Here is an 11,930-nt window from a genome sequence, read left to right as displayed (position 1 = left end):
CCAAATTATGAGTACTGTTATTTATTGAACTTGAACTCAAATTCATTACACCATACAAGTTCACATTACACCATACAAGACTTTGAACATCAGTTTTTAAGTGAAGCATCATAATGCATTAGGTTTTATATTTATAGGATTTTATAGTGGAAATTTCCAGATACATGTTCTTGGTCACTAAATGCATGTATTTTTGTTTACTTGACTTGTTTACAGGATTACAATATATTTACCATAATTCTTTAGATGATTTGTTTATTGTTCCTTAGATTATGGTACAATTATTTATACTGCACTAAATTTTAGTTGTGAGCTTTAGACGATCAGTTGACCTGAACATTCTTTCCTCCTGCAGGTAAAGAGGAGCATGACAAAGAGGGCCGTGTGATCACTGCAGAGTTCCCTTCCTACTTCCTGGTTACTGCATACGTGCCCAATGCTGGCCGTGGCCTGGTTCGCCTCGACTATCGCAAAACTTGGGATGTAGACTTCCGTGAATACCTGAGCAACCTGGACAGACGTAAGCCCTTGGTGCTGTGTGGTGACCTCAATGTGGCCCACCAGGAGATTGACCTGAAAAACCCCAAAGGCAACCGTAAGAATGCAGGCTTTACTCCCGAAGAGCGGGAGGGTTTCAGCCAGCTCCTGGCTGCTGGCTTTATCGATAGTTTCCGTGAGGTATATCCGGAGCAGACCAACGCCTACACCTTCTGGACGTACATGATGAATGCACGGTCCAAGAACGTGGGCTGGCGCTTGGACTACTTCGTGCTCTCTACTGCTTTGCTCCCAAGCTTGTGTGACAGCAAAATTCGTAACACAGCCATGGGGAGTGACCACTGCCCCATTACCCTTCATTTGGCTGTATAATCATATAACCACTCATGTCCGTATGCTTTCAGGGTCGCATTCACTACTTTCTTAAGGAAGCAGTTAGTTGTTTCACCTTTTTTTTTCCCCCTCTAACTTGTGTAGTTTGGGCCCCACGTCCTCCCTGGAGATTTTACATGTTCAAGAACTCTTAATTAGGACATTAGAGCTAAGAGGGAAAAGATAGTAGTTTCAATTTAGAGTTTGTAGTTTTGTTGCAGATGTTTGATCGCGAAATGTTTTTTTGATCTTCTACATCTGTCTCGTTTTATTCCAAGAAGCAGATGTCATGAATTAACATTCTTGTTCAAGCCATGTGAAATGGGGGGAAAAAAGTACTCCAGCTCAAAAATCAAAGCATAGTTCATGTTCATCCGGATCAGTGTTCACGAAAGTCATGACCCGTTACCTTTAAATGTTGAGTTTCTGAACCCCAGTTTTGAAACACCAGTGATTCTAGAGCTGTATGACTGATTTACCAAAACTGTGTGCAATTGGCAGGTTTCTAGACAAATGACTTTGTATTACTGCAATGCTGTGAATCAATGCAAGGTGATTGATGTATTTGGGTTTAGTTTCAGGTATAAACTTGTTTGATTAATTTCCCTTTAGTTAGCAGCTGTTTCGTAATCTTCACTGTGCTTCCTACTCTTACTGCAAAACAGACTATTTTTTACTCACTTCTGCTGAAACAAAAATAAATTGCTGAACAAAAGGCATTTTGTGTTCATGTCTATTTTTGACACCTATTGATGGCTAGTCAAGAACTTAGAACTTTCACATAAATATCACTCAAGTAAGAGCTGCTATTCAAATAACTCCTTTATTAGAACCTACTCCAGTAGCCTGTTGTGTCTAAAAAACCCTGGGCACAGGACACACACATACAAGGCCAATATAGTGGAGTCAGTTCACCTACCTGCATGTTTTTGGGAGGCTGGAAGACACTAGAAAACTCAGAGGAAACCCAAGTAGACATAGGGAAAGAAACCAAACACAGTATCCTGAGCTCAAGCAGGAGGCAATCTGCACTGGAGAACAAGTTAGAGTTTTCATCCTTTCTGTCAAAAAGACATCACATCTGGGTGAAAGTTATCATACTGTTAAAAAAGCTGAGCTAAGCTGGTGGACCACCTTGTTATTTAAACAAAAAAAAAGAGCATTTTCCAGCTCTCTCAGTGCCAGACCCCAGTAATATCTGCTCAGCCGGCTATAAGAGCCTGACAGGGTGACTGCGGTAATGTAAATAAATGACATGCCTATGTGATAAGAGAAATAGTTGCACGCACACATATACATGTATAATTTTAAACCACAGGCTTTTCTTTTATTATCTGCATCATTGTGAGGTGAGATTTATTTTAAATGTCACCTCAATATCTGATTTAAAGGAAGACTTTGGAAGACAAATCAAAAGAGCATGAGTTTGGGATATTTACTAATATATTGACCACTGATCCACTCAAGTCTGCTAGATCATTACAAAAATAGATTTAGTATTTCTGGTGGTTCTGATCATAGTTTTAAAGAAATGGTGGCAATTAAACAAAAAAAAAACAAACATATGAAAATATGATTTCTAGTTATGAAAGCACCCACTTGTGAAATACTCCTGAATCTCACGCTGAAATTCTCTCATGTATGTTGTTGTTACAGTATGTATGTACTTGTTAGGAGCCACCAGACTTCTTTGGTAAGTCCCATCTTATCATTGATCTTCCATTTAATACTTAAGTGAATCAACTCACTCAATGATCAGTGCTGATTTAGTTTAAACCAGATTCAACCAAATCGTGACCTTTTTGATGTTCGTACAAGAAGGTTTGACACTTGGGAAAACCTTTCCAAGTTCTGGATATATATAAATATACATCAAACTGGAATTCAGAATTCCGCTAATACAACAACAGGTTGAAAAGGTGTCCACATCCTTTAAGTATTTTTATTTTCATGCCTTTTGCGCCCCCGGGTGTGTTCAGCCCGTTCGGCTAGGTGCGTTTGCTCATGCTTCTTCAACGGCCCTTGGAATTTGAAGCTTTTTCCGCATTGTGCGCACCGCCATGGCCGCTCGCCCGTGTGGTTCAGCATGTGGTTCTTCAGGTGTGACGAGTGCTTGTAAGTCTTCCCACACTCGGTACAGACGTATGGTCGCTCGCCCGTGTGCACACGCTCGTGCCTCTTCATGTTACCGATCTGTGAGAAGGTTTTGCCGCACACCTTGCAGCCGAAGGGCCGCTCTCCTGTATGGATGCGGAGATGGCAGCGCAGCATCTCTGGCCCCGCAAACGTCTTGTGGCACAACCTGCACGGGATACGCACGCGAGGCTTCTCGTGATTGCGCTGGTGCTTCTTCAGGTCAAACATGTACACAAAGGACTTGCCACATATAGTGCACAGGTACTTGCGCTCACCCATGTGATAGCCCTTGTGTCTCCTTAGGAGGCTGGCGTAGATGAAGCTCTTACCGCAGACGTTGCACGTGTAGGAGCGGACCATTGAATGGTAGCGAATGTGTATCGCCAGCTTGAACGCAGTGGGGAAGAATTTCTCACAGTGTGGACACTGGTGCAGGTTTTCTGACGTGTGACATTCGCGGTGAATCTTCAGGTACGAGCCTTGTGAGAAGCTCTTACTACAGATATTGCATTTGTACGGCTTCTCCCCGGTGTGCACACGAACGTGCTTGATGAGGTCGGCTTTCTTGCGGAAGGTCTTGGCACACTGTGTGCATTTGAATGGTCTGGACAGTGAATGTGTTTTGATGTGGCTGGACAGGAAACTGAGACACCGGAAGCTTTTGCCGCAGTCCGAGCACTGGAACGGTCTTTCTCCGGTGTGTGTGCGCATGTGATTCTTCAGCTGGCACTCATAACGAAACTCCTTCTTGCACACACGACACGTGTGCTTCTTCTCACCCGTGTCTTGGTTCACCTGAGACTCGGTAGGCACTGTGATCACCTTTCTGCTGCCCGTTGCTTGAGTGGGGGAGCTTTTTCTGTTGATGATGGATTTTATAGATGGGGGTCTTTCAATAAAGGGAATGAATGCCGTTTCCTCTGTAAGGATGTCTATGTTAGAGGAAGGGGGCATGACTGACAGAGGAAGAACTTTCCCTGCTATTTCCGAGATCCACTCCTCCATGCTTATTTCCCTCACCTCAGAATTCTCCACTACATCTGACTGTTCTAGAAACTGCAGCTGATTTGCTTCCTCTCCGCTATTGTCCAACTCTGACACGATAACGGTAGAGCCGTCTGCAGTGAGGTAGATCTGCTGGACTTCGCACATTCCTGTACTGTTCTCTTGGTAAATCGCCTCTTCTTGTAGTTCTGTCTCAATCTCTGTTTCCACGCTGTCTAAAGGCTCCTCCTCCTCCTCCTCGCTGTCACTGTGGACGGGGCTCATAATAGTGGCTGCTGCACGGTCAGATTCAGATTGATTTTCTCTAAGTGCTTGTGTTATAATGATGGTTTCTTGTGCAACGGATGAAGGAGGTAAGATTTTCTCTTGTGGGATAGAACTGGCAGGCAGCACCACCTCTTGCTGAACGGAAGATGGACACAAGTCTGGCTCTGTTTTCAGTAAGAGGGGAAGAAAATGGATTTGTTGTGAGGGTTGATGCTGTCATGGTATATCTTACTTATAGCAAAAATATAGAGAGTTTTTTTTTTTTTTAATGAAGACCACTGCATGCATGGATGGAGGGGAACTAGGGCTGGGCGATAAAACGATAATGATACGTATCGCGATAGACACGTGATCGAGATCAATAAAAAATGTGTTCGATAAAACGTTCAATATTTTTTATTCTTCGTCGGAAGAAACAGGTTGCGAAGCAAGTTTGGTTGCATTAACAAAGGCACTCACTCTCTGGTAACCTAGCAAATGTAGGGAGTGACACGCTAACAGCCAATCATGTAACAGTATCATGTTTGGTTGCGCCATATCGTTCTCTCGTGCTGGTCTGCTGGATTCCTCTTCAGTAACCGGCGACTGATAAGCAGAAAATGAGCCGCAGCAAGCGAGGAAATTGTAAATAAAAGAGGAAAAGTCAGCTACTTTTTCATATTTCTGCAGGTTTTATATTTCAAATAATGTTACTGTACGGTATCAGGTTTGTGTTTTATATTACAGATGTATCTCAGTCTACCTCAGTTTTTTTATGTTTACAAAACACTGCACATATTTTAAAACACTTTTTCACCAGAAGGTGAACAGCTAGTGCACTAAATTCTCAGGTTTCTTACTAATTCTCAGGTTTACTTACTTGCACTATTTTATTACACTTTTTTAAGCATTTCTTACATTTTCTCTCATTTTGCACCTTAAATGTTAAGAGATAATTGTTAAGTGTTCATTGGGACTTTAGACTTATGTTTACATTTTATTTATTTGAGTTTTGTTGACATTTTTGTCTTAATAACAGGGGATTATGATCAGAGGAAGGTTTAGTTTAAAATAAAAATGTTTAAATGTAATATATTTTTCTCCTGGTCCTTATTTTCAATGGGTCATAAATATCAATAGCTTTCGATATCAACTGATATGAAACACTGATATCTTGATACAGTTTTCAGCCATATCGCCCAGCCCTAAGGGGAACATTATAAAATGTATGTGTAAGGTGTACAGTAATTTATTATGTTATTTTTTTTTTTTTTTGCAGAAAAAGAACAATAATCTTGTATCATATATTCCTGAAAATGCATAGGAACAGTTTTCTTTATTTTCAGCTACAGTATGATAAGAAAACACCAATATCAAATGTTTCTAATATTATATGTTTCTTGTATCAATATCATCCACCAATACAATGTTTCTAAGCAACCCATGATGCACAAAACACATGGAGACTTTTGTTGACGTTTGTTGGCTCTTATTCCTGCACTGGCCAGTCAGTTCTTAATGATTGATCAAAACAATGATATTTACAGACTTGTTGTGTAATTGTGCTAAAAACATCTGCTTGCACAATATGTTTTCAAACACCTTTCTGAACCCGCAGACAAAACGCAGCCAATAGACCAAAAAAAAAACACAAAAATTTCCATTAAACCCCAGGATGAGAGTTTGAGTAATTTGTTATCTGGAAACATTATAATGTTTCTTTAAGAGACTTACCTTTACTGATTTTGTTCCTTTTAGTTTTGAAATGCTGCAGCACGTCCCTTAGCTCCACGGGGTCAGAGAGCGGCTGGACGATGTCCTCCATGGCAGACAGACCGCCACAGAGCCACGAAGCTGTCTGAAGAAATGCAGATATTACATGACGCTGTGATTTATAAAATGGTCAAACTGACATTATACACATCCATGTTGTATATGTCCACACGTATACTGTATGCCTTTCACTGTCATTATTATTCGTTCATTTTTGACAGTGTTCATTTAAATTCTAAGTAGTAACAGTTTGTGAGATACAGCACACAATTTGATACCTTGTAAATGACAGCATACAGGTGCCAATGACAAAACGTCTGGGAATTTCAGGTGTTCAGGGTAAGCAGTTATTACAAGAAACCCAGGATTTGTAATCTGGATGAATAAAGTACTTCTCACTGTGTCCTAGAACTTGGGGCATGGTTACCCATGTGGAGTATGGGACCACTTACAAGTATTTTGATTGGCTTTGATTGATGTTTGTTTGTTTTAAAGGTTTATTATTTGCTAGAACAATCAAGATGGTGTCTAGTGATATGAGAATAAGGAAATGATCAGGGACTGATGGACCAGTTTATTTCTGCTTCTATGTATGCATGCAAATATTTTATAAAAAACAAAAACCCAAGAGCATGTTCTGTCATGTATGCAAAACTAGGCACAATCAAGCCTTTAGCATTTTAAGCCATTCAGGCATCTGTATTAATGACAAAAATATTGTAATTACATGTCTACAGTGTTTAGTAACTGACTGGAAATGGCAGGGCACTGGTACAATAAGTAGGTATGTTACTAAGCTAATAGAAATTAGCACACATTACTCCACCAGCTAGATGTAACCCTGCCCCAAGCTCCAATCCGCACCGACAGCTGTCTCATGTGAATAGGCTTAGTCATTGCTTTGGTGATGTAACTGGTAATTGATAAATGATTTGTTTATTTGTGCTAAATAAGGACGGACCTCTTTGAGGTTTGGAACAGGCAGGAGTTCATCCACTCGAGTTAGGAACTCCCAGGCTAAGCTCTGCAGGACAGCATCATACCCAGATCCATACTCTACAGGAAGGACATTCTGAGGACAGAACAAGAGCATCACGTCAGGTGGCGACAAGGCTGAACAAACTGAAAAGAGAGAGAAGAGATCCAGGTCTAACCTGCAGGAAGCTCTCCCTCTTATCGGTGTCATCCAAGATGTTATGGATCATCTTTATAAATTTGTTATTCATGACTTCACTCTCTATGTCATTGCACTATAAGAAAGAAATAAAAAAAAAAAAATGATACACAGACATACATCATTCATATTCTATCAGCCGATCAGAAACAGATCAAAAGCTTTAGTTAATGTTCACATCAAACATCCCGGACACAAAAAAATGATCTCAGTGACACTGACCAGGGCATTGTCTTTGGTGCCAGACATGCTGGTCTGAATATTTCTAGAAATGCTGTAGTTTCATAGAAAAGTGAGTGCCAGTTCGAAAGGTGGCTCTAAACGTCTTGAATCTGGTCGAGGAGAATAACTAGATGTTTGAAGCTGACAGGAAGGCCAAAAAATATGTGGGGATGTGGTAGCCTAATGGTTAAGGCGTTGGACTACTGATCAGAAGGTTATGAGTTTGAATCCCATTTCCACCAAACTGATGGAGCAGGGCCCTTAATTGTATTGTTAATTGCACAGTTGTATAAATTGAAATAAATTAGAAGTCACTCTGGATAAGGGTGTCTGCTAAAATGTATGATTAAGGTGTGGGCTACCAATTCGAAAGGTTGTGAGTTCGATCCCAGGTCCACAAAGCTGCCACTGTTGGGCCCCTCACCAAGGCCCTTAATTGTATTGTCAATTGCTCAGTTGTATAAATTGAAATAAATTATAAGGGCACTCTGGATAAGGTGTCTGCTAAAATGTATGAGGGCGTGTAGTAGCCTAGTGATTAAGGTGTTGGGCTACCAGTCGAAAGGTTGGGAGTTCGATCCCAGGTCCACCAGGCTGCCACTGTTGGACCCCTCAGCAAGGCCCTTAACCCTCCATTGCTCAGTTGTATTAAAAAAATGAGAACGTAAGTCGCTCTGGAAAAGGGCGTCTGTTAAATGCTGTAAATGTAAATAACCACTCATTGGCGAGTGTGCTGAGCAGAAAAGCATACAACAGCAGACGATCACATCAGGTTGTTAGCCAATAACAGGAATCAGAGACGATACTGAGCACAAGTTCATTAAAACTGGAAAAAGACAGTGTGACGGTTCTCCGATCTTCCCTGTTCGGTCCTATTATGTTGAGATAATGTGGATACACAGATATTTTATGTAAACAGTAAATATCCACACCTACTTTGTTAGTCAGGTTGCGCAGCGTGTCCAAATGTGCTTGAATGATCCATACGTCAGGCGTTTTGTCCTTAAAACACAGCTCTAATATCACCTGCAACAAAACACGGCATGCACATGACAACAAGTCAGATGTAGAATGGAGCAGTAAAGATGATGTCGTGTGCTCGGACGTGTACCTTTTTCCTTAAATGAAAGACAAGTTTATAGAGCAGATGTTGACTCATGATGTCTGGTACCGTTTCTGACACCAGCATGACAAACTGCTCGAGTTTACCGTAGTGTGTGACGTTGTGACGCTGAACCACCTGCCACAGGAAAGCAGACATGAGGCGCAGCGGCGTCACGACGAGGCGCAGAGCTGAAGGAGGCAAAGCACCGGCTGCAACACACAACACACAGCTTTGGGCATTTCTCTAGTGTTTACTATGATTTTTTTTTAAACACTGGGCGTTTAAACCTTGTTTTTACTTCTTATATGAGGCACCAACACAAAGTCATATTTCTATAAAAATAACTGTGTATTCAGAGTAATGACGACACAATTTGCTAGCCAGCTTCACGCTGGTCAGTTTACAAACGACCCAACACTCCCTACACAAGCTCACTACTTAGGGCCTGACATAACGACTACTATCACCCTATGCAGCACACTATATATTAGTGTGGGATTTATCATTCTCTCAAAACCCCGCCAACTGCTTAGCAGTTAGCTTAGCTTCTGAGTTAACTTAGCTTCTTTGGGTTTTACTTACTTTTTTGTTGGACCTCTGAGGTCGCCATTTCCATCATATCCCTTATAACAGAAACGACGTGTGAAGCTCTGAATGCTAACTACTAATTGTCGTGAAGCTGACCGAAGCAACGAACAGAAAAAAAAACATCAGTTACTCAAACCAAAAAACACTTTTGTTGCTAGACTTTCGCTCGGGCACCCCCTACAGGGCTGGAAGTAACGTGACCGGCTTGTGGTAGGCCCCCCTCCTCCTTGTCCTCCTTGTCCTCCTCCTCCTTTTCCTTGTCCTCCTCCTCCTTGTCCTCATTCTTCTCCTAATCCTCCTTCTCCTCCTCTTCCTTCTTATCCTAATCCTCCTCCTCCTTCTCCTCCTCCTCATTGTCCTCATTCTTCTCCTCCTCCTCCTTGTCCTCATTCTTCTCCTCCTTCTTCTCCTAATCCTCCTTCTCCTCCTCTTCCTCCTCCTTGTCCTCCGTCTCCTCCTAATCCCCCTCCTTCTCCTCCTTCTTCTCCTCCTTGTCCTCCTCCTCCTTCTTATCCTAATCCTCCTCCTCTTTCTCCTCCTTCTTCTCCTCCTTGTCCTCCTCCTTCTTTTCATTTACATTCCATTTACATTTACAGTATTTGGCAGACCAGATACTTATCCAGAGCGACGTACATAAGAGCTTAAATCTCTAACATTGGATACATTAATGCTGGCTCACTAGGTTACATACTTAATATACCATGAGTTTAAAACATTTGTTCAAAGTTACAATGAAAAAGTGTCAAAGTATATATATATATATATATATATATATATATATATATATATATATATATATATATATATATATATATATGTAAATGCAAAAGATAGGGAAGGAAGTGCTAGTTGAAGTGTGTTTCCTGAATAAGTAGGTCTTCAACCGCCGCTTGAAAATAGCCAGTGACTCAGCTGTCCAGACCTCTAGGGGAAGTTCGTTCCACCACCTTGGTGCCAGAACAGAAAAGAGTCTTGTAGTATACTTGCCTCTTACCCTGAGAGATGATGGAACCAGTCGAGCAGTGCTGGTAGATCTGAGGGTGCAGGATGCAGAGGGAAGATGGAGCTGGTCCGTTTTTGGCTTTGTAGGCCAGCATCAGTGTTTTGAACCTGATGCGTGCAGCTACCGGAAGCCAGTGGAGGGATCGCAGCAGGGTGGTATGTGAGAACTTTGGCAGGTTGAAAACAAGCCTTGCAGCTGCATTTTGGATTCTTCTCCTAATCCTCCTCCTTCTCCTCCTTGACCTCTTCCTTGTCCTCCTCTTCCTCCTCCTTGTCCTCCTTCTCCTCCTAATCCCTCTCCTTCTCCTCCTTCTTCTCCTCCTTGTCCTCCTCCTCCTCCTTCTCCTAATCTCCCTCCTTCTCCTCCTTCCTCTCTTCCTTGTCCTCCTCCTTCTCCTCTTCTTCCTCCTCCTTCTCCTCCTCCTCCTCTTCAACGTCTTCTGATTCTTCTTGCGCACCATTTTTTTTTATTAGTGTAACTTTCCAGATAATGTTTTTTTAATCTGTTTTTTCCACATTTAAACCTCTCTAGAATGCATCTAACGTGCGAGTGAAAGTGTGGATCCAAGGGCCAGTATGGAGGGCAGGATCTCAATTAACTCATTTAGCTTCAATTAACTGTTAGAGACCCAAGCTTGACCCAAGTCTTACTTAATGCACCTTGAAAACCTGTAAGACCTACAAGATTAAGAAAAAAGACCTACAACAGTCTACAAATATTCAAACATGCAATGATGCAAGTTTGAAGAGTTCTAGCCTTTAGAGTGCAGACAGAGAAAGCTATTGAGCTGGAGCTGCAGTCTCTGTATGTGTGTAAACACTTCAGTTAGTGATTGATGAAGTGAGAGACACTTCGGCGGCTCGATTGTTGTAGCTGTTTATCGTCCACCTTCAACATGTGTATGTATATCACAAAGAATCTACTTACATTGACTGAGTAGGTGCTCTTGCTGAGGAAGAGGGTGACCTACTAGATCACATAAGCTTACAGTTCACTTATACATCTTAGTCTAGCATGTGCTATTGTCAAGAAGACCCACAGGTATTTTGATTGACAAGTATTTCTTCATCATGACCACTCATGTACCTAGTATATCAATCACAATTCAGAAAACCTGATTCTGGATTAAAACCTGTATGCTGGTTGTTTTTAACAAATATAAATGTTGCAAATGAAAAACAGGCTGTCCCCTGGTTTACTGCAGAGTTGGAGAGTTAATTTATAAAGTCTTTAAAGCAAGGGCGACTGCTGGATTTATAGTTTTACACTAGCAAGGTTTTAGGGTCTTCAGCGCCAGTAAATGGCTGTCTGGCCATTTCTTGAGTAATATAACCGCTAGTGGTGGCAGTCCTTCTTTTTCTGGGAAGTAATGAAATCCTTAAAGAGACATGCAGCTTTGTTCACCACAACATATCAGTCTACCACATATCTAAAAAAAAAAATTAATGCTTCTTCTTATTTAGCATCATTCTTCCTGCTTTCATACCTTTACTAACTAAATATTGCATGATTCAACAATACTAATAATAATTGTTATTCCAAAGGCCAAAACCAGCTCAGAGACCAATCCTATTTTTTAATGATTAGATTTAGTTAATGTAATTAAAGTAGCCAAATAGTTTATTTATTTACAGTGACTAATTATTCTTTAGTTATTATTATTTTCCACTGTGACTATTATTGATTTAATTATTCTATAAATTATTTTTTCTTAATAACCCATAAAGGTTATTTTGGATAGGTAAGATTAAGTTAACCTAATATTCAGGCTTTTGTTATAATAATAATATATATAGAATATATATCAA

At 40.9% G+C, this 11,930-nt stretch overlaps 2 protein-coding genes across 2 annotated transcripts in view; one reads left to right on the top strand and one right to left on the bottom strand.

Moving 5' to 3' along the window:
• apex1 (APEX nuclease (multifunctional DNA repair enzyme) 1) overlaps nucleotides 1-1,585 on the top strand; it is a 3,989-nt gene extending 2,404 nt beyond the window's left edge. Inside the window, exon 5 of the mRNA XM_060889021.1 lies at nucleotides 356-1,585. Coding sequence (XP_060745004.1) covers nucleotides 356-870 — 515 coding nt within the window. The 3' untranslated portion in view covers nucleotides 871-1,585. The remainder of the gene's footprint in view (nucleotides 1-355) is intronic.
• Nucleotides 1,586-2,170: 585 nt separating this feature from the next.
• Nucleotides 2,171-9,289, bottom strand: si:dkey-14d8.1 (zinc finger protein 502). The gene is made up of 7 exons (XM_060889015.1): nucleotides 9,114-9,289; nucleotides 8,538-8,740; nucleotides 8,363-8,452; nucleotides 7,185-7,280; nucleotides 6,992-7,102; nucleotides 5,992-6,115; nucleotides 2,171-4,442 (listed from the first exon to the last, which is right to left on the bottom strand). Exons 1-7 carry the CDS (start codon nucleotides 9,148-9,150, stop codon nucleotides 2,803-2,805), a joined length of 2,301 nt encoding a protein of 766 aa, XP_060744998.1. The 5' UTR covers nucleotides 9,151-9,289; the 3' UTR covers nucleotides 2,171-2,802.
• Nucleotides 9,290-11,930: the final 2,641 nt, after the last annotated feature.

Source organism: Tachysurus vachellii, chromosome 16, assembly GCF_030014155.1.
Source record: "Tachysurus vachellii isolate PV-2020 chromosome 16, HZAU_Pvac_v1, whole genome shotgun sequence".
In the NCBI taxonomy this organism is placed as follows: domain Eukaryota; kingdom Metazoa; phylum Chordata; class Actinopteri; order Siluriformes; family Bagridae; genus Tachysurus; species Tachysurus vachellii.
The sequence above is the reverse complement of the archived record's forward strand: the minus strand, read 5'-3'. Positions and strand labels throughout refer to the sequence as shown.